Below are 23,815 nucleotides of genomic sequence, written 5' to 3'. Positions count from 1 at the left end.
CAGGTATTGGTGGCATGGTGTCTGATGTTGTGGTTGTTCCTCCAGGTATTGGTGGCATGGTGTCTAATGCAGTGAAAGGGGCTGCAGCAGATGCAGCCATGGACAGTGCTGCAGACAAGGCCATGTCTTTCGGAAAGAGCCTCTTCAACTGAATCCCCAACCCTGGACTGTACCATGTCTCAACCCTGGACTGTACCATGTCTCAACCCTGGACTGTACCATGTCTCAACCCTGAACCTTCCTTCCCATCAACCAATCCCGTCTTTATACTATCACTGAGATCTGTATAACGTGTACAGGATGTCATAAACATTAATAAAACACCAATCTTTCAACACTAGTCTCTGTCTGTCTGCACGTCACATACTGCACTTACACATCAGTTTTCTCTGAATTTTATTGGTTTTCAACAAAAAAAGGCAATACAAATTTCCCCAAGCAATTTCCGTGCAAGGGCTTGGACGGCTTTTTGGAGAAGGAGAACACTTGTTCCCATGATCCTCTCCTCCTCTCTCTCTCATGGCGGAGCGGAGGGTTTGGGGGAGGGTCAGATTGGACAAGATAGGAGCAGAAAGTAGGGAAGGTTGGGGGGCTTGTGGAGGGACTGATATAGTGGAGAAGGGTGTAGAACTTTACTAAGAACCAAACCCAGTAGAACCCTGTGTTCCTCAGCACAACCCTGAGCCCTGACCTCTAACCCTGACCTCTAACCCCGCTGTGAGGAGAACTGAGGAACACATATGATATCACCATTCCCTGACATAAAGTGAGAGTTTAAAACTATTTCTCTTTCTTTAAATACAGTATATGTCTGGAGTTAACATTAAATGTTTTTCAGTATAGGTGGGGTATGTGTGTCTTTTCAGTACAAAGCTCCGTCAGAGCTAAGGCATCTTCATTGTTGTGGTCTGAAACCATGGCAACACAAGGGTCAAACAAGACAAAATGGCCGACAGGGAACTCTGATAGGAGGGGGGGGGGGGGGGGGGTCTTAAAGCTATCTTCCTGCTACAATCTGCTCCTTTCACAAACTGAATGACAATACTGAAACAGAACGACACAGAAATACTGAGCTACCCACGTGATACTGGGAGATATGGCGAGGTCACGGGACACAGGACACAGTACGTGTCAGTGTGTGTGTGTGTATAAACGGGAGGCGGGGGTCTCTAATGTAAACGCTGGTATGTACTGAAGGCTGATTGGAAAAATGGGGAAGCAGGGTGAACCAATAGCAGGGTGGTGTGGGAGTGGTCTGGCTGTGACAAGGTGATCATGTGACGGTGATGCCGGCCTCGTTGTAGACCTTGAACACCTTCTCGATGGCGTTGACGTAGGCAGCCGTCCGCAGGTCCAGACCCAGGTTGTACTTACTGGCTGTACGCATGATTTGCTGCAGGGGGACAAAACACACTACAATTACACACACCAGACCGGGTCACACTGGCAAAACACACTACAATTACACACACCAGACCGGGTCACACTGGCAAAACACACTACAATTACACACACCAGACCGGGTCACACTGGCAAAACACACTACAATTACACACACCAGACCGGGTCACAATGGCAAAACACAATACAATTACACACACCAGACCGGGTCACACTGGCAAAACACACACAGACACACACACACACACACACACACACACAGACACACACACAGACACACAGTGGTAGTGTGGTTGAGAGATGCCCCAGGTCAGCAAAATGCAATTATAGGTTCTGTATGGTCTGACACACCTGCTCTAACTTTGCACGTACACACACACACAGAGACACACACACTCTCTCTTACCCTGGCAGACCTCTCCATGGTGTAGGCCAGCCCAGAGTGGACAATGTCCTTCTCAGAAGCTCCCTGTAGAGGAGAGGAGAGATGTTATCAAACTAGCCTGGATGTATCACCCCCCACATAGGTTTACATGTGTATAGATATACCCCCCCGTATGCATACGGTTGACTCTGTGTGTGTGTGTGTACTCACAGCGACTCTGGCCTGGAAGTCAGCGGTGGGGACAACAGGGATTGGTCCTCCCTGCTTTCCAAACTTCCTCTCCAAACTCTCCTGAACAGACACTGCGAGAGAGAGAGTACTTGATGGTAAGTTACAGAAGCAAGGTATTATATGGGGAGACTGTGAAAGGTTAGAGGTCAGGACACAGAGAGAGAGAGAATACCTGAAGGTAAGTTACAGAAGCATCGTATTATAGCTGGAGACTGAAAGGTTAGAGGTCAGGACTTACTGAGGAGGTGATAGTTGGAATCTCTCTCGTATTTGAAGGTGAGTCTTCCATAGCTGACGTGGTTCAGGTTTTTCAGCCACTCAAAGTAGGACACGGTCACACCACCTGCGTTCAGGTACATGTCCTGAGGGAGGGCCAAACAGACAGGTCAGAACAGACATCTCTGTCTGGGATTGTTGAGTGTGTCCTGTTAATGAGAGAACTCAACCCAGCAAACATGCCCACACACAGTGTGGCCCGCCCTCACTTTGCCTGAAATAAGCACATTTTTTTAGCCTGTGTTGGGCTGGCGTGGGATTTGTGTAGGCTAGTCTGTGTTGGGCTGGTGTGTGAGCTAACCTGTGCTGGGCTTGGTGTGGACTAGGCCGTGTTGGGCTGGTGTGGGCTTGGTGTGGACTAGGCCGTGTTGGGCTGGTGTGGGCTTGGTGTGGACTAGGCCGTGTTGGGCTGGTGTGGGCTTGGTGTGGACTAGGCCGTGTTGGGCTGGTGTGGGCTTGGTGTGGGCTAGCCCGTGTTGGGCTGGTGTGGGCTTGGTGTGGGCTAGCCCGTGTTGGGCTGGTGTGGGCTTGGTGTGGGCTAGCCCGTGTTGGGCTGGTGTGGGCTTGGTGTGGGCTAGCCCGTGTTGGGCTGGTGTGGGCTTGGTGTGGACTGAGGCCGTGTTGGGCTGGTGTGGGCTAGGCCGTGTTGGGCTGGTGTGGGCTGGTGTGGACTAGGCCGTGTTGGGCTGGTGTGGGCTGGTGTGGACTAGGCCGTGTTGGGCTGGTGTGGGCTTGGTGTGGACTAGGCCGTGTTGGGCTGGTGTGGGCTTGGTGTGGACTAGGCCGTGTTGGGCTGGTGTGGGCTTGGTGTGGACTAGGCCGTGTTGGGCTGGTGTGGGCTAGGCCGTGTTGGGCTGGTGTGGGCTAGGCCGTGTTGGGCTGGTGTGGGCTAGGTGTGGGCTAGGCCGTGTTGGGCTGGTGTGGGCTAGGTGTGGGCTAGCCCGTGCCCACCTTGCCCATCAAATACCCACATGGGGCCATGTTTGCTGGATAGATACTGTGAATGTGTGTATGACTGCCTTAACAAGCAAATTTGTGTTTTGCAAGTGTGTGTTTCTGTACAGCACTTCGAGATATTAGCTGATGTACGAAGGGCTATATAAAATAAACTTGATTTATTGATTGATTGTGTGTGTGTGTGTATATATATGTGTGTGTGTGCGCCTCTTCTTACAGGGATGACCATGACATTGTTCTCCAGGAAGATCTTGTCAGCGTCAGGGGTGGTGGGGCCGTTGGCTCCCTCAGCAATGATCTGGAACAAACAACAACAACGATGACAACATGGCATTGTGGGTAGTGTGGTTTAGATGGGGGTATTGTGGGTAATGAAGTACCTTGGCCTTGATCCTGTGGGCGTTGTTTCGTGTGAGCTGCTTCTCGCTGGCGGCAGGGATCAGGATGTGACACGGAGCTTCCAGAAGGCTGCCCTCGTACGGCTTAGCCCCGGGGAAACCTACGATCGAACCGTGTTCCTGCACACACACACAGGTTAGTCAAATGCAAGAGACAGAGGAAGTCTTTCTTGGCTATAGCTCATATTCAGAACAAGAAAAAAAAGAAAAGTGAGAGAGAAAGAGAGACAGAGAGACACAGAGAAAGTGAGACTGAGGAAGTTCAAAAGGAGAGTAAGAGAGTATTCTAACCAGTTTGTAGTCCTCCAGCTGCTTGGGGTCAATGCCCTCTGGGTTGTAGATGCTGCCGTCATACTCAGCGATGCCCACACACTTAGCACCGTACCTGTGGAGGTAGCGCATGGAGTGGAGACCCACGTTACCAAAGCCCTGAGAAAGAGAGAGATCATTACTATCTCCTTCATCACACACACCATCATCAGCTCTGCTACAGAGTACACTAAAGACATTACACTGGGACCCTGGCGCCCCCATGTGGCCCACCTCTGTCACTGCAGTAGCCTCAGACCCACTGATTACTAGCTAATGAACTGACACAGCAAATCAGCGGACAGACAGAGGATTGAAACTAAGCAGGCACTATAATATATAGGCAATCTGGTACAGCTGTGAAATATACCTTTAACTATAATGAGCATTGAGACGCATAATGCTGCTATAGGCCCTTAACAATAGATGGTTGACAGTCGTTTCCACAGCAGCAAGGTCTATAAACTGAGATCAGCTCCTCCCCTCAATATATCTCTCCATTATCCTCGCTCTCTCCTCTCTGTCATCTGCTATCTACACGATGTCATCACACATCTGCGTATTTGCTAAATCTCCAAGAAAATCGAATCACACAACTACATAATCCAGCCACACACACAAACACAGTCTGTGTGTCTCTGTTTAGTCAGTCAGTCTGTTTAGTCAGTCAGTCAGTTACTGAAAAATACAAGTATTTAGCAGTTTATATTTCTACATTGATCTTTATGGTATTTTTTTATTGCATTTTGTCATTTTTGCCCATTTTCAAAGCTGATTGTTTCTAAAAACGTTATTAATTCACTCAGTCTCCCTCGCCACCAAAAACCCATCTGGTTTCCACTAGGTGCCATAGCCACAGTCGCATTCCACAGCCACATTCTGCCTCCCAAATGACATCATTAATTTCTTAAAGAGACAGCGCACATTTTATATAAATGAAGAGATTGCTTCTTCAATGCAAATGTTGTTAATTGGTACAATAAAATATGTTCTCTTAGTAGTTGCCAATAAAGTCCTAAATGGAAAGGATTGTTTGTCATCTGTAGCCCCATGAAGTCAGATACAACCAGCTCAATAACTCAATGCACACACTCCTATTGAATAATATGCATTCACCTGTATTGTGAATTGACCTAGGCTACATCTTGATTTAACCAGTGTATCAGTAGAGATTTACCATTCAAATAAATTTTCACCATTCTGCTGTTTTGTAGTTAGAATGGTAAAAACAAAGTCAAAATTGATTGTATGATTATATCATTAACACATACATACTACTGTCTCTAACAAAATGTCTGGATCAAGTGCCCTTCTGTGACTTTGGCTAATATGCTTTCTTTTGTTGTTGTTGTGGTATCGTTTTGGTATCGTTTTGGTATCAAGTATCGTGATACTAAACCTGGTATCGGTATCCAATTGTAAATTCTGGTATCGTGACAACACTACTACAGAGAAAAGCTGGTACCTATAGACAGGCTTCCAGGAAGGAGGCCAAGGCTGAGGGCATCTCTCTCTGTGTGTGTGTGTGTGTGTGTGTGTGTGTGTGTGTGTGTGTGTGTGTGTGTGTGTGTGTGTGTGTGTGTGTGTGTGTGTGTGAAGGAAGTCTCGTGTGTCAGAGGGAACTGAGAGTCCTGCAGAAAGCTGCACTTTGACCTTTAGTCTGTCTCACACACCGCGGCACAGAGTGGGAACTGGGACCTACGGACCAGTGTAAACCAGATCTGTGTGGTGTGATACTGCTGCTGAACCCTGCCACCGCGTCTCTGACGTCACAGAGAGACCAATACTAACTCACCCCTGCAGATATTTAACAAAGTTCACATCAAAATCTGTTGACCAGATCAGCGTAAAACAACTTTTACGCAATCTTTGCAAATGTCAGTGTGTGTGTGTGTGTGTGTGTGTGTGTGTGTGTGTGTGTGTGTGTGTGTACCTGGATGATGAAGGTCTTGTCCTGAAAGCCGGGGGTCAGGCCCAGCATGCTCATGTAGGACGCCTCGTTGATGAAGTTCTCAATTCCGTGGAACACTCCGCGACCGGTGGCCGAGATACGCCCGTGGATACCGCCCTGACTGATGGGCTTGCCTGTCACACACGCGTGGGCGTTGATGTCCTGCACAGAGACACGCCCAGAGAGACACAGAGCCAGACACACACACACACACACACACACACACACACACACACACACACACACACACACACACACACACACACACACACACACACACACACACACACACACACACACACACACACACACACACACACGTTAGAGTGTATATTTAATTGCATTAGATCTGTTTGTCAGACTGTAGATAGAGAGTCTTCAGCATAGGTATGAGAGGTCAGTGCAGGACACATACTGCTCTGGGGCCAGACTACAGAACTACAGTGCCCATACTGCCCTGGGGGGCCAGACTACAGAACTACAATACCCATACTTCCCTGGGGGCCAGGCTATAGAACTACAATACCCATACTGCCCTGGGGGCCAGACTACAGAACTACAATACCCATACTTCCCTGGGGGGCCAAGCTACAGAACTACAATACCCATACTGCCCTGGGGGGCCAAGCTACAGAACTACAGTGTATGTGCGTTTGTGTGGTAACTCACGGTGTGTGCGATGGTGTTGGCGTATGTGTCAGCGATCCAGGACATCTCTCTCTCTCCAGTGCTCATATCAGGAGCAGGAACATCAATACCGGGCCCTGGGGAGAGGGGGGGGGGGGGTTCTGTGAGGACTGGAAGCATTTACACACACCCTACATCAGGGGTCCCCAATTACATTCAGTCGTGGGACGATTTTTCCTTGAGCGGATAGTCTGCGGGCCGGAACATAGTTCTGAATAACACATTTTGTACACTGCAAATTGACCGCAGAAATCCCAAACAGATAGTGATCGACAAAAAACTGAATCATTACAAACCTTGATTACATTGAGATACGATCACATATGCATCTTGATTTATGCGTGGGAATACTTGGGAACAGATTTCCTAAATTAAAATCACTTTGAGCCGATTTCCTGGTGATTTTAGTCTTTTATGTCCAACAACAAAAATTATTTTAAAATATATTATTTTGCTCAGAAAACCTGGGGGGGGAAAAAAAAATTGAATGACCCACGGGCCACCTAGTGGTGAACCCTGCCCTCCATCTTTATTTCTCTCTCTTTCCCACACGTAACACATACTACACAGGTTTAAGATAAAGTTACTAGCAAATAAATATCTATAGTTCTACCTATTCTAAATATAGACAGTGGCTGACTGGAGGGCAGAGAACGCCCACTTTACCCTGGTGGCAGACAGAGACGTGTCTAAATGCCAGTCTCTCCCCCTCTCTGTGGTATAAACAGGATGGTATGCAGCGAGGGACATTCTCATGTGTTCACTGGGCCCCGACATCCAAAAACAGAAGTGGACAGAGGGAGTGAGGAGAGGGGGAGGATCCGACTGACTGGAAGAGGGGTCAACTACCCACGTCACCATTACTACACATAAGCTTTTCCACTGCAACAGCAGTGTTCCACTTCAGCAATAAGGCCGAGGGGGTGTGGTATATGGCCAATGTGGAGTGCCTGGATACAGCCCTTAGCCGTGATATATTGGCCATATATCACAAACCTCTGAGGTGCCTTACTGCTATTATAAACTGGTTATCAATGTAATTAGAGCAGTAAAAATACATGTTTTGTCATACCCGTGGTATACGGTCTGATATGCCACGGCTGTCAGCCAATCAGCATTCAGGGCTGGAAGCAGCCAGTTTATAATAGTGTATATACGATGATGGCTGACAGTGAGGGCTTGTGAGGAGCAGAATCAACAACCTCTGCTTAATCAAAACAGTTGCGCTGTGAGAAGGGGTTAAAGTTCACAGTCATTGTTATGTAAATCAAAGCTGAAAAGTACCAGTGGCCTGAGTCAGAGCAGGACCGCCGGAGCCACGGCCCAGTGAGACAAAAGGCTGGGGGTAAAATCACTGGGGTAAATCACTGGGGTAAATCACTGGGGTAAATCCTGTCTAAGTGTTTTGAGGTAACACGTCACAGTCATTAGCATACAGGATCATAGGGGACAACTGGCTACATGAAGGACACACTTACCAATAAAGCCTTTCTTGGCCAGCTCAATGGTGAACCTTCTAGTGATCTTCTCCAACTCATTGTCCTAAAGAGAGAGAGAGAGATAAATGATTGATCACAGAGTGCATGAGGAGAGAGAAAGGCCAGCTAACAGCTAAGCATTTCAGCTCCACTTAGCTCTGAAGGGCATACCACACACACACACACACACACACACACACACACACACACACACACACACACACACACACACACACACACACACACACACACACACACACACACACACACACACACACACACACACACACACACACACACACACACACACACACACACAATCTATCTATCTATCTATGACATAATGTGGTGACAGATAAACAGATAAAGCTGTAGCGATCAGCCCTAAAGAGCCTATCTCTCTAGGATACGAATAAAGAGCCTATCTCTCTAGGATACGAATAAAGAGCCTATCTCTCTAGGATACGAATAAAGAGCCTATCTCTCTAGGATACGAATAAAGAGCCTATCTCTCTAGGATACGAATAAAGAGCCTATCTCTCTAGGATACGAATAAAGAGCCTATCTCTCTAGGATACGAATAAAGAGCCTATCTCTCTAGGATACGAATAAAGAGCCTATCTCTCTAGGATACGAATAAAGAGCCTATCTCTCTAGGATACGAATAAAGAGCCTATCTCTCTAGGATACGAATAAAGAGCCTATCTCTCTAGGATACGAATAAAGAGCCTATCTCTCTAGGATACGAATAAAGAGCCTATCTCTCTAGGATACGAATAAAGAGCCTATCTCTCTAGGATACGAATAAAGAGCCTATCTCTCTAGGATACGAATAAAGAGCCTATCTCTCTAGGATACGAATAAAGAGCCTATCTCTCTAGGATACGAATAAAGAGCCTATCTCTCTAGGATACGAATAAAGAGCCTATCTCTCTAGGATACGAATAAAGAGCCTATCTCTCTAGGATACGAATAAAGAGCCTATCTCTCTAGGATACGAATAAAGAGCCTATCTCTCTAGGATACGAATAAAGAGCCTATCTCTCTAGGATACGAATAAAGAGCCTATCTCTCTAGGATACGAATAAAGAGCCTATCTCTCTAGGATACGAATAAAGAGCCTATCTCTCTAGGATACGAATAAAGAGCCTATCTCTCTAGGATACGAATAAAGAGCCTATCTCTCTAGGATACGAATAAAGAGCCTATCTCTCTAGGATACGAATAAAGAGCCTATCTCTCTAGGATACGAATAAAGAGCCTATCTCTCTAGGATATGAATAAAGAGCCTATCTCTCTAGGATACAAATAAAGAATCTGTCAGTTGTTCTGTGGTGAGTCTGTGCTGACAGAAGGAGAAAACAGTTAAACTGAAAGGATAAGACCGGCGTCTGCTCTGTCCTTTCCTCTCCAGCATGGAAGAAATCAGACAGTTTGTCTGCGTGTGTGTGTGTGTGTGTGTGTGTGCGTGCGTTTGTGCGCGTGTGTGCATCTGTGTCTGCATGTGTCTGTGAGTGTGTGCATTTGTGTGTGTGTGCGTGTCTGGGCGCGTGTGTGTGTGTGCACGCGTGTCTGTGTGTGTGCATTTGTGTGTGTGTGCGTGTCTGGGCGCGTGTGTGTGTGCGCACGCGTGTCTGTGTGTGTGCATTTGTGTGTGTGTGTGTGTGTGTGTGAGTGTGTGTGCATTTGTGTGTGTGTGCGTGTCTGGGCGCGTGTGTGTGTGTGTGCGCGCGCGCGCGCGTGTGTGTGTGCATTTGTGTGTGTGTGCGTGTCTGGGCGTGTGTGTGTGTGCGTGTGGGTCTGTAACGGTTTACTGGAATAGATCATTGATGTGACATGGAGTAAAATATGCTTCCTGTGCATTAGAGCGTTCCCACAATAATCACCTACCATGGTGTGTGTGTGTGTGGTAGAGAACAGCCTGCACTCTTTCCTCCATACAACACATACACTTGTATATGTGTGTGTATCTGTGTGTGTGTGTGTGTGTGTGTGTGTGTGTGTGTGTGTGTGTGTGTGTGTGTGTGACGGACTTACAGAGTAATTTTTGACGTTGATCTTGACACCAGCTTTAGCCCCCCCGAATGGTACATCTGGCGAGAGAGAGAAAACGGCTTACAAACTGGGGCTTAAACACACACACACACACACACACACACACACACACACACACACACACACACACACACACACACACACACACACACACACACACACACACACACACACACACACACACACACACACACACACACACACACACACACACACACACACACACTTCATTGCTTTAACAACAGCTCTCTGAAAATGCTAATAAAAATCTCTCAGATAAGTGTGTATGTTTACATGAAATCAGGAGCACTGAGGCATGAATGAGATGTGAGAGGAGAGGTGGAGGAGAAGAGAAGTGGAGAGGGGAGACTTACCGACCACGGCACACTTGTATGTCATCAGAGAGGCCAGAGCCTTCACCTCATCAACAGACACCTCTTCACTGTAACGGATACCTGCACACAGACAGACACAAAGGGAGTCAACACACGGAGCCCAACAATACCACACACACACACTCTAAAGTTGACAGGAAGACAGGCTTTAAGTCTACTCTGTGTCCAGCACAGGTACACTACCTGGGGTTACACTGTGTCTCCTCTACACCAGCAGCACAGGGACACTACCTGGGGTTACACTGTGTCTCCTCTACACCAGCAGCACAGGGACACTACCTGGGGTTACACTGTGTCTCCTCTACACCAGCAGCACAGGTACACTACCTGGGGTTACACTGTGTCTCCTCTACACCAGCAGCACAGGTACACTACCTGGGGTAACACTGTGTCTCCTCTACACCAGCAGCACAGGTACACTACCTGGGGTAACACTGTGTCTCCTCTACACCAGCAGCACAGGTACACTACCTGGGGTAACACTGTGTCTCCTCTACACCAGCAGCACAGGTACACTACCTGGGGTTACACTGTGTCTCCTCTACACCAGCAGCACAGGTACACTACCTGGGGTTACACTGTGTCTCCTCTACACCAGCAGCACAGGGACACTACCTGGGGTTACACTGTGTCTCCTCTACACCAGCAGCACAGGTACACTACCTGGGGTTACACTGTGTCTCCTCTACACCAGCAGCACAGGTACACTACCTGGGGTTACACTGTGTCTCCTCTACACCAGCAGCACAGGTACACTACCTGGGGTTACACTGTGTCTCCTCTACACCAGCAGCACAGGTACACTACCTGGGGTTACACTGTGTCTCCTCTACACCAGCAGCACAGGGACACTACCTGGGGTTACACTGTGTCTCCTCTACACCAGCAGCACAGGGACACTACCTGGGGTTACACTGTGTCTCCTCTACACCAGCAGCACAGGGACACTACCTGGGGTTACACTGTGTCTCCTCTACACCAGTAGCACAGGTACACTACCTGGGGTTACACTGTGTCTCCTCTACACCAGCAGCACAGGTACACTACCTGAGGTTACACTGTGTCTCCTCTACACCAGCAGCACAGGGACACTACCTGGGGTTACACTGTGTCTCCTCTACACCAGCAGCACAGGGACACTACCTGGGGTTACACTGTGTCTCCTCTACACCAGCAGCACAGGGACACTACCTGGGGTTACACTGTGTCTCCTCTACACCAGCAGCACAGGGACACTACCTGGGGTAACACTGTGTCTCCTCTACACCAGCAGCACAGGGACACTACCTGGGGTTACACTGTGTCTCCTCTACACCAGCAGCACAGGGACACTACCTGGGGTAACACTGTGTCTCCTCTACACCAGCAGCACAGGGACACTACCTGGGGTAACACTGTGTCTCCTCTACACCAGCAGCACAGGGACACTACCTGGGGTTACACTGTGTCTCCTCTACACCAGCAGCACAGGGACACTACCTGGGGTTACACTGTGTCTCCTCTACACCAGCAGCACAGGGACACTACCTGGGGTTACACTGTGTCTCCTCTACACCAGCAGCACAGGGACACTACCTGGGGTTACACTGTGTCTCCTCTACACCAGCAGCACAGGGACACTACCTGGGGTTACACTGTGTCTCCTCTACACCAGCAGCACAGGTACACTACCTGGGGTTACACTGTGTCTCCTCTACACCAGCAGCACAGGTACACTACCTGGGGTTACACTGTGTCTCCTCTACACCAGCAGCACAGGTACACTACCTGGGGTTACACTGTGTCTCCTCTACACCAGCAGCACAGGTACACTACCTGGGGTTACACTGTGTCTCCTCTACACCAGCAGCACAGGGACACTACCTGGGGTTACACTGTGTCTCCTCTACACCAGCAGCACAGGGACACTACCTGGGGTTACACTGTGTCTCCTCTACACCAGCAGCACAGGGACACTACCTGGGGTTACACTGTGTCTCCTCTACACCAGCAGCACAGGTACACTACCTGGGGTTACACTGTGTCTCCTCTACACCAGCAGCACAGGTACACTACCTGAGGTTACACTGTGTCTCCTCTACACCAGCAGCACAGGGACACTACCTGGGGTTACACTGTGTCTCCTCTACACCAGCAGCACAGGGACACTACCTGGGGTTACACTGTGTCTCCTCTACACCAGCAGCACAGGGACACTACCTGGGGTTACACTGTGTCTCCTCTACACCAGCAGCACAGGGACACTACCTGGGGTAACACTGTGTCTCCTCTACACCAGCAGCACAGGGACACTACCTGGGGTTACACTGTGTCTCCTCTACACCAGCAGCACAGGGACACTACCTGGGGTAACACTGTGTCTCCTCTACACCAGCAGCACAGGGACACTACCTGGGGTTACACTGTGTCTCCTCTACACCAGCAGCACAGGTACACTACCTGGGGTTACACTGTGTCTCCTCTACACCAGCAGCACAGGTACACTACCTGGGGTTACACTGTGTCTCCTCTACACCAGCAGCACAGGTACACTACCTGGGGTTACACTGTGTCTCCTCTACACCAGCAGCACAGGTACACTACCTGGGGTTACACTGTGTCTCCTCTACACCAGCAGCACAGGGACACTACCTGGGGTTACACTGTGTCTCCTCTACACCAGCAGCACAGGGACACTACCTGGGGTTACACTGTGTCTCCTCTACACCAGCAGCACAGGGACACTACCTGGGGTTACACTGTGTCTCCTCTACACCAGTAGCACAGGTACACTACCTGGGGTTACACTGTGTCTCCTCTACACCAGCAGCACAGGTACACTACCTGAGGTTACACTGTGTCTCCTCTACACCAGCAGCACAGGGACACTACCTGGGGTTACACTGTGTCTCCTCTACACCAGCAGCACAGGGACACTACCTGGGGTTACACTGTGTCTCCTCTACACCAGCAGCACAGGGACACTACCTGGGGTTACACTGTGTCTCCTCTACACCAGCAGCACAGGGACACTACCTGGGGTAACACTGTGTCTCCTCTACACCAGCAGCACAGGGACACTACCTGGGGTTACACTGTGTCTCCTCTACACCAGCAGCACAGGGACACTACCTGGGGTAACACTGTGTCTCCTCTACACCAGCAGCACAGGGACACTACCTGGGGTAACACTGTGTCTCCTCTACACCAGCAGCACAGGGACACTACCTGGGGTTACACTGTGTCTCCTCTACACCAGCAGCACAGGGACACTACCTGGGGTTACACTGTGTCTCCTCTACACCAGCAGCACAGGGACACTACCTGGGGTTACACTGTGTCTCCTCTACACCAGCAGCACAGGGACACTACCTGGGGTTACACTGTGTCTCCTCTACACCAGCAGCACAGGGACACTACCTGGGGTTACACTGTGTCTCCTCTACACCAGCAGCACAGGTACACTACCTGGGGTTACACTGTGTCTCCTCTACACCAGCAGCACAGGTACACTACCTGGGGTTACACTGTGTCTCCTCTACACCAGCAGCACAGGTACACTACCTGGGGTTACACTGTGTCTCCTCTACACCAGCAGCACAGGTACACTACCTGGGGTTACACTGTGTCTCCTCTACACCAGCAGCACAGGGACACTACCTGGGGTTACACTGTGTCTCCTCTACACCAGCAGCACAGGGACACTACCTGGGGTTACACTGTGTCTCCTCTACACCAGCAGCACAGGGACACTACCTGGGGTTACACTGTGTCTCCTCTACACCAGCAGCACAGGTACACTACCTGGGGTTACACTGTGTCTCCTCTACACCAGCAGCACAGGTACACTACCTGAGGTTACACTGTGTCTCCTCTACACCAGCAGCACAGGGACACTACCTGGGGTTACACTGTGTCTCCTCTACACCAGCAGCACAGGGACACTACCTGGGGTTACACTGTGTCTCCTCTACACCAGCAGCACAGGGACACTACCTGGGGTTACAATGTGTCTCCTCTACACCAGCAGCACAGGGACACTACCTGGGGTAACACTGTGTCTCCTCTACACCAGCAGCACAGGGACACTACCTGGGGTTACACTGTGTCTCCTCTACACCAGCAGCACAGGGACACTACCTGGGGTAACACTGTGTCTCCTCTACACCAGCAGCACAGGGACACTACCTGGGGTAACACTGTGTCTCCTCTACACCAGCAGCACAGGGACACTACCTGGGGTTACACTGTGTCTCCTCTACACCAGCAGCACAGGGACACTACCTGGGGTTACACTGTGTCTCCTCTACACCAGCAGCACAGGGACACTACCTGGGGTTACACTGTGTCTCCTCTACACCAGCAGCACAGGGACACTACCTGGGGTTACACTGTGTCTCCTCTACACCAGCAGCACAGGGACACTACCTGGGGTTACACTGTGTCTCCTCTACACCAGCAGCACAGGGACACTACCTGGGGTTACACTGTGTCTCCTCTACACCAGCAGCACAGGGACACTACCTGGGGTTACACTGTGTCTCCTCTACACCAGCAGCACAGGGACACTACCTGGGGTTACACTGTGTCTCCTCTACACCAGCAGCACAGGGACACTACCTGGGGTTACACTGTGTCTCCTCTACACCAGCAGCACAGGGACACTACCTGGGGTTACACTGTGTCTCCTCTACACCAGCAGCACAGGGACACTACCTGGGGTTACACTGTGTCTCCTCTACACCAGCAGCACAGGGAAACAGAGCGTGAGTGCTAACTTGGGCTGACCTATATTGGGCGATGTCGCTGTGGCAGACGACTACCGAGAGCCAAGGGCACCGAACACTGACAGGAGACTGCAGCCAGCCCAGCACACTATAGAGGACAGAGAGAGGGCGTGCATGTGTGAGTGACATCATCTCAAAGCGCCACGGCGTGTAATGAGGCCCAGTCCAGAAAACAGCCCCTACGCTAGCTAGCCACTAGCCCCCTGCTGCGTTAGCAGGATGGTGTTCAGGAGAGCACACATTAGCAACGCCTCCATAACATGACCTTTAGGGACCAGACAGCCTGCAAGTCCCCCATATTAAGCTGCTGGAAGGCATGACCTTAACAACGTAGACCCTCCATTCTACACTACACTATAGACACAGCACTGACTGAGATACAGATGTAGGACCTTCAGGTAAGGCCACTTTACTTTGCTACAGCAGCAACAGGGAATGTGAATTATTTTGTGGATTAAAATTTAAATGGACATTCTCCTGCAACAGAGTGATCAAATTAAGATCCTACATCTGAAGGCTAATTCAATTCACTGAACAAGAATATTCTTTATACCCATACCCTTTCAACCATTAACCCCTCCCCCTTTGATTCTCCTCCTCTCCCCTACTACCGCAGCGCAGGAGAAAAACATGTTGAGAAACATTCCAATGGAATGAGTCTCTGGGTTGGCTAGGAGACACACACACACACATCAAACACACACCAAACACACACACACACACAATATATAAACAAACAGGAGTGTAAGTTATGTATATACATGAAAAATGTATGAAAACAGATGATAACCACGAACAAACATACTGTACACCCACACAGGCAAACCCAACCGCCCAAGAGCCCACAGAGATGTCCATTGATGTGGAAGGGAGCCCACAGTGGGTTGTTAGTCACAGTGGAAATAAGAGGCGCAGGCTTCCTCTTCTGCTTGGAAAGGAGAAGGGCATGTTGTACGTTTAGCGGACTAAACATTCTTTGAGAGTGAGCCACTTCCTGACACTCCCTAACACTGAGTCACGCCTGCACAAACACAGTTCTGCAGTGTTCCAGCTAGAGAATGTGAGGTTCTGCAGTATTGTATATACAGGGTATATGCAGCAGTTTGGGCCGCCTGGCTCATTGCGAACTGTGTGAAGTCCATTTATTCCTAACAAAGGCCGTAATTAATTTCCCAGAATTGTACATAATTATGACATAACATTGAAGGTTGTACAATGTAACAGCAATATTTAGACTTAGGGATGCCATCCGTTAGATAAAATACGGAACGGTTCCGAAATGATAGTTTCCGGATTTGACTATTTTAATGACCAAAGGCTCGTATTTCTGTGTGTTATTATGTTATAATTAAGTCTATGATTTGATAGAGCAGTCTGACTGAGCGATGGTAGGCACCAGCAGGCTCATAAGCATTCATTCAAACAGCACTTTCGTGCATTAGACAGCAACTCTTCGCAATGCTTCAAGCATTGCGCTATTTATGACTTCAAGCCTATCAACTCCCGAGATTAGGCTGCTGTAACCGAAGTGAAATGGCTAGCTAGTTAGCGGGGTGCGCGCTAATAGGGGTTCAATCGGTGACGTCACTCGCTCTAAGACTTGGAGTAGTTGTTCCCCCGCAGCTTTTGTGGAGCGATGGGTAACGCTGCTTCGAGGGTGGCTGTTGTCGATGTGTTCCTAGTTCGAGCCCAGGTAGGAGCGAGGAGAGGGACGGAAGCTATACTGTTACACTGGCAATACTAAAATGCCTATAAGAAGTGAGAAGTGTAGCTGTAGTCAGAGAAGAGGGGAATGGAAACCATGAGAAGTGTAGATGTAGTCAGAGAAGAGAAGAGGGGAATGGAAACCAGAAGAAGTGTAGCTGTAGTCAGAGAAGAGGGGAATGGAAACCAGAAGAAGTGTAGCTGTAGTCAGAGAAGAGGGGAATGGAAACCATGTGAAGTGTAGCTGTAGTCAGAGAAGAGGGGAATGGAAACCATGTGAAGTGTAGTTGTAGTCAGAGAAGAGGGGAATGGAAACCATGTGAAGTGTAGCTGTAGTCAGAGAAGAGGGGAATGGAAACCAGGAGAAGTGTAGCTGTAGTCAGAGAAGAAGGGAATGGAAACCATGTGAAGTGTAGCTGTAGTCAGAGAAGAGGGGAATGGAAACCATGTGAAGTGTAGCTGTAGTCAGAGAAGAGGGGAATGGAAACCATGTGAAGTGTAGCTGTAGTCAGAGAAGAGGGGAATGGAAACCATGTGAAGTGTAGTTGTAGTCAGAGAAGAGGGGAATGGAAACCATGTGAAGTGTAGCTGTAGTCAGAGAAGAGGGGAATGGAAACCAGGAGAAGTGTAGCTGTAGTCAGAGAAGAAGGGAATGGAAACCATGTGAAGTGTAGCTGTAGTCAGAGAAGAGGGGAATGGAAACCATGTGAAGTGTAGCTGTAGTCAGAGAAGAGGGGAATGGAAACCATGTGAAGTGTAGCTGTAGTCAGAGAAGAGGGGAATGGAAACCATGTGAAGTGTAGCTGTAGTCAGAGAAGAGGGGAATGGAAACCATGTGAAGTGTAGCTGTAGTCAGAGAAGAGGGGAATGGAAACCATGTGAAGTGTAGTTGTAGTCAGAGAAGAGGGGAATGGAAACCAGGAGAAGTGAGGGGATGGAAAGTGTGACTAAGCTGCAGAAAGTGAAAAGAAGGATTTGATCACTTCTCTAAAACGGGTTTGAGGGAAGCATCTGCTCTGGTGGCATGTGACGACCTCTGACCTCCCCATGATGATGTGTTTGCCATCATTAAACATCTATACGCCACACCAATCAGAAAGTCTATTCAAATGTTATTTGTCACACGCGCCGAATACAACAGGTGTAGAATAACAAATAATTAAAGAGCAGCAGTAAATAACAATAGCGGGGCTATATACATTAACACATAACCAATGTCCCCCTCCTGTGTTCAAATATACTCTGTCAGTCTGTCAGAACGAGCACTTGATTCAGCTTGCCTGGCACAATAGGTAGGTGGTGAGACTTTGCACTTTAAGGCCAGTTGGTTCAACAAGAGAAAACTCACTGGATGAGCTAAATAAAGTGAACACTCCTCCCTTCTCCTGTCAAAATGCTGACGAATAGGAACGGTTAGTGAACACTCCTCCCTTCTCCTGTCAAAATGCTGACGAATAGGAACGGTTAGTGAACACTCCTCCCTTCTCCTGTCAAAATGCTGACGAATAGGAACGCTTGGGTACATTACCACCCCTTCCCCTACTCCACTCGTCAAACAACTGTTCTCCTCTCTCGCTCCCCCCTCACTGGAAATATGTAACTTCCTGATCCTCACCCCACAAATCACCCACAATGCAGAGCTGAACAAGTCTTGAACCTTGACTTGAACCCTGAACCACATAGCCCCCCTCCTAAAACAGACACACCCTGCGGCCCCGCCCCACCCTCTAAACCGTCCTCACACAGACAGACAGACAGACATCTTCTAGTCATGGTAGCCAAAATAATGGGCAACTGGGCATTTTTATACATGACCCTAAGCACGATGGGATGTTAATTGCTTAATTAACTCAGGAACCACACCTGTGTGGAATCACCTGCTTTCAATATACTTTGTATCACTCATTTACTCAAGTGTTTCTTTTAGTTTGGCAGTTACCTTAGCAACGTGCATGCCCCGCCCACCTGAGGATCTGTCTATTTCCTGTGTTTGAGGGGTGTAAATCCACTTGTCACTTAAATATCGCTGGCTTGATTGCTTTCCTTTCAGTACTGCGACTTTGATACTCTTGCCTGTTGTTTTTTTCCCATTACCGTTACAACCGGGGAAATGTTTGTAATGGCCTGTCAAACGCACCCCGGTAATGGCTGAAACGAGCTCAATGGAATAAATTGTCTTTCCGTTGCATCTACAAGAACGTTAAAGCTTCGTCAGGGATTTAAACGCATCGTCTCGACACATCACAAGAAAGATCATTTTATTTTGATGGGCGTTCCTTTTTGGTGGAATTTTTTTCTTCAAATAACACAAATTTGAAATGAAATGAAAGCAACTTCCAAAAAGGAACAGTCAGATTCTAGATATGATAGATACATAATTCAGTCAATATCTGATGGGTTTTAAAAAGCTGATCGGGGGCTATGTTGTAACTTTAATGTGTTACAGAGTTGATGTTTAAGTTAATTCATTGAGCTGTATCTAAAGATATTTCTTTACAGTTATTTACATGCCTTGCGACAGGAAGTAGAGAGTGAACGCGCTAGTTAAGTGCAATTAACAGGTGATTATTTTTTGGCTCATTTGCGCTAGCAGCTTGCTGGCATTGTTCTGTAGAATCTAAAGTTGTTAAATGTAACGTGATCAAGTATTATTACTAAAGGCTATGCTACTAGCATAGTGTCACCCCGGAGGTGTTTTACGGTCGTCAGACATTGTTGGACTGAAAGATGAGGTAAAACTGTCATTCAGATGGTCGACATGAACATAACGTAGCAGGTTACCAAGTAGAGCTTCGTAGTTACGTTTTGATGTATGGGTTGCCGTGGATCGAACCAAATTCACCATTGCCACCCACATTTCCATGACGAGTGCTAGTTTTCTGGTTGTGTGGGAGTGGCTGATGTCATTCACTTACAGCAGTGAGCCGGGAGAGAGGCAGTGCTGAGCAGAATTGGCTGTATGGTTTAATTCTTTCAACAACAACAAAAAATATCAGTGGCTTTAGCCCTACACTCATTAAAAACATAGCTAAATACCAGTTCATTGAAAATGTGTCCCATCCATATTTTTGTGCAGCTGGCAGGCAGCTCACTGACTCTGTCTCATCTGAGCCTAGGCTAATTATTTGCTGGAAACAGTGCCGTTTCCCCCCCCACACTACCCTCCCATCACTAGAGCAACTCATCAACACCAAAAATAACATTCCAATGTAACCCAACCTCAGATGTAGGTCTACCTTAGAAGTAAGCTATGTTATTAGACTAGTAGCCTTCTGTCTTACAGTTCAGACGTAGCCTTTTCATGTAGTTAATTACCAAAAGTAACCTCTTTGGCCTCATGGGTCGAATGTTATTAATATTTTATTAACCCATTCATAAAGATTTTATTTTTTTAACTGACGAAAATCCGGTGTTTATGTCAAACGGTTTTGTTATATTTCCATCTTCTGTGATAAAGTGTAATATAAAGTGTAATATTGGGATGAAAACTGCAAATGTAATACATGTCAACTCTATATCTGACATGGTCCAGGTGTCTTCTTTCTTTAAACCCATAACCATGTGTTTGAGGTGTATACTTCTGTATCAAAGTAGATTTGCTTAAGACTACCAAGAAACACTCTGTGTGACCCTGATTTAACCCACTGCAGTATTCATGGGAAATGTGTGTCTGTGTGAGGCTGTGTGTGTCCATGTTAAGTGTGAGGCTGTGTGTGATGTGTGAGGCTGTGTGTGATGTGTGAAGCTGTGTGTGATGTGTGAGGCTGTGTGTGATGTGTGAGGCTGTGTGTGATGTGTGAGGCTGTGTGTGATGTGTGAGGCTGTGTGTGATGTGTGAGGCTGTGTGTGATGTGTGAAGCTGTGTGTGATGTGTGAAGCTGTGTGTGATGTGTGAAGCTGTGTGTGATGTGTGAGGCTATGTGTGAGGCTGTGTGTGATGTGTGAGGCTGTGTGTGATGTGTGAGGCTGTGTGTGATGTGTGAGGCTGTGTGTGATGTGTGAGGCTGTGTGAGGCTGTGTGTGATGTGTGAGGCTGTGTGTGTGTGTGTGTGTGTGTGTGTGTGTGTGTGTGTGTGTGTGTGTGTGTGTGTGTGTGTGTGTGTGTGTGTGTGTGTGTGTGTGTGTGAGTATGCCTGTGGCACAGGGTTGGGCGTATGATTTGTCACTCTAGGCCTACTAAATATAACATAAGTGTGATATATATAGTACCAGTCAAAAGTTTGGACATACCTACTCATTCAAGGGTTTTTCTTTATTTTTACTATTTTCTACATTGTAGAATAATAGTGAAGACATCAAAACTATGAAATATCACATACGGAATCATGTAGTAACCAGAAAAGTGTTAAACAAATCTAAATATATTTAATATTTGAGATAGTTCAAAGTAGCCACCCTTTGCCTTGATGACAGCTTTGCACACTCTTGGCATTCTCTCAACCAGCTTCATGAGGTAGTCACCTGGAATGCATTTCAATTAACAGGTGTGCCTTGTTAAAAGTTAATTTGTGGAGTTACTTATTTTCTTAATGCGTTTGAGCCAATCAGTTGTGTTATGACAAGGTGGGTGGGGGGGTATACAGAGGATAGCCCTATTTGGTAAAAGACCAAGTCCATATTACGGTGCGAACAGCTCAAAAAAGCAAAGAAAAACGACAGTCCATCATTACTTTAAGACATGAAGGTCAGTCAATACGGAAAACGTCAAGAACTTTGAAAGTTTCTTCGGGTGCAGTCCCAAAAACCAGATGGTTTTGGGATGAGTTGGACCGCAGAGTGAAGGAAAAGCAGCCAACAAGTTCTCAGCATATGTGGGAAAGACTGTTGGAAAAGCATTCCAGGTGTGTGTGTGTGTGTGTGTGTGTGTGTGTGTGTGTGTGTGTGTGTGTGTGTGTGTGTGTGTGTGTGTGTGTGTGTGTACAATATGACCACTTTACTTTAAATGAACTTGCTCTATTTTTACACCCTGCTGTACAGACGAGCATATTAAGTATCTAATTTGCATAAAGCAATATAAAAAGTTGTATTCTAATTTCAGAAATTGTTATAGACTCTCAGTCCTGCATGACTATTTGTTAATAACATGACCACCCTACTTTACATTATAGGGCTTAAAGGAATGAAATTATATATTATGCCTAATTTGCATATTAAATGATTCATTTGCATAATACAACATTTTAATGTGATGTTTTTGTTTTATTTTAGTCATCTCTGTGAACCTTGAAAATGTCAAAACAATATGACCATCCTATCTTGAGATATTTTGAGTTATTGGACAAAAGTAAGTAAGCATTTCACTGTAAGGTTTACACCTGTTGTATTCGGCGCAAGTGTCAAATCAAATTTGGTGTCGAATTTAGAAATCCGGACAGGTGATTTGGTGCCTTATTGACAACAGATTATAGTAGCATTAACCTTTTCTGATCTCTTGAAAATCAGATATTTCAGCAATGGTAAGTCTTATCCTCATGAAATAAAGCGTTCTGTGTTCCTGACAAGCCGCTCTATAATTTGGAATGCAAAGTATAACACCAGAACCACAGTTTCATTTTGTCCCCTAACACCCTACTTAAGTAGCTAGGAGATGCAGCTAGCTATCTATACAGTAACTAGCTAACGGTAGCGAGTGGAGCAGATAATGCAACCTTGCTAGCTAACGTTAGCTAAACAGAGTCAGTGCAGCTGTTCTCTCACAGCTGCGTAATGGGATCGCCAGATTAGCTACCTAGCTAGCTAATTTAGCAACCGCACAACCACTCGAAGGACAGTTGAGAAGCAGGAAGCAGCGCTTGGCAGTATATCTTACCCCCCTTGCAGGGCGTCCTGTGCTGGCTGTGCTGGGCGCGGTAGCCCTCCACTACCTCCCACTCTCCGTTGTCCCTTTTGATGGGGAAAGAGACGCTGAGGACGTGGTTGCAGGGCTTGATGATGCGGAGAATCCCCTTCACTCGTTTCATCTTCTGCTCGGGGGTCTCCTTGCTCTTCAGGTCCTCAACAAGCTTGTCCTGAACGATGGCGGCTCCGCGGTCGAAGAAACCCTCCACCATGCGAAAGAAGTTGGGGTCGTCGGGCTGTTCACTATACTGTCGGACCCGCATCAGAGCGGCGGATGCTGGGAGAGCAGAGTCCACGCAGCCCGAGGCCAGGGCACTGCCCGCACTGCGGGATAACAGCTCCCCGAAGTACCGGTACATGATTGGTCTAATTGACTAAACGTTTAACGTGGGGGGGGAACAACAGCAACGGGGGGTATCTATCTATCTATTAACCGATGAGAGGGATGAATGAACAGCACAGCAGCACACCTTCACTGTGTCCCCTCTTCCGACTGAATGGCCGTTGGAAAGGCGCGCCCGTTAGCTTTAAGTCTGCGCTGACCACCTAGGCTAGGACGCCTCCGGGACCGGGATGCACGCGGAAGAGGAGGGCACAGTTCTATGAAGGAGGTTCATTTCGGGCCGCGCGTCCGCAAGAGACAGAAAACAAAGCGCGATCCCGTGTGTCCCTTTTAAATGCCGTTGTAGGTGGTCTATGTCAAATGTTTATTGTGCAAGTGCGATATATAGCCTACATATTCACAGATAAATCCAGCTTCTGAATCTTCTAATGAGACAATTGTGGAGTTATTCTGATGGGATCCTGAGCATTTAATTTTGTGGTATGCTAGGTCCCAATGTCTGCACACAAAAATGTCCAGTGTAAACAAATATACATAATTAACACTGCAAATAACATTTCAAGGTCTCAAAGGGTTTTTTGGGTCAGTATGGTTCCACATAGAACCACTATCCTTACCAAAGAACCCTTGAGGAACCCACA

General features: G+C 47.7%; 1 protein-coding gene across 1 annotated transcript; it reads right to left on the bottom strand.

Annotated features, from left to right (window-relative positions):
- Positions 1–379: 379 nt before the first annotated feature.
- Positions 380–23,594, bottom strand: LOC139570069 (glutamate dehydrogenase, mitochondrial). Its single transcript, XM_071391565.1, has 13 exons — positions 22,803–23,594; positions 10,503–10,583; positions 10,111–10,166; positions 8,074–8,137; positions 6,578–6,672; positions 5,891–6,070; positions 3,940–4,077; positions 3,631–3,768; positions 3,468–3,548; positions 2,256–2,379; positions 1,997–2,088; positions 1,808–1,870; positions 380–1,393 (listed from the first exon to the last, which is right to left on the bottom strand). The coding sequence occupies exons 1-13, from the start codon at positions 23,188–23,190 to the stop codon at positions 1,274–1,276; spliced, it is 1,620 nt and encodes a 539-aa protein (XP_071247666.1). The 5' UTR covers positions 23,191–23,594; the 3' UTR covers positions 380–1,273.
- Positions 23,595–23,815: the final 221 nt, after the last annotated feature.

This window comes from Salvelinus alpinus, chromosome 3 (assembly GCF_045679555.1).
Source record: "Salvelinus alpinus chromosome 3, SLU_Salpinus.1, whole genome shotgun sequence".
NCBI classification, from domain to species: Eukaryota; Metazoa; Chordata; class Actinopteri; order Salmoniformes; family Salmonidae; genus Salvelinus; species Salvelinus alpinus.
Note: the sequence above shows the minus strand (reverse complement) of the source record. Positions and strands in the feature narration are given on the sequence as shown.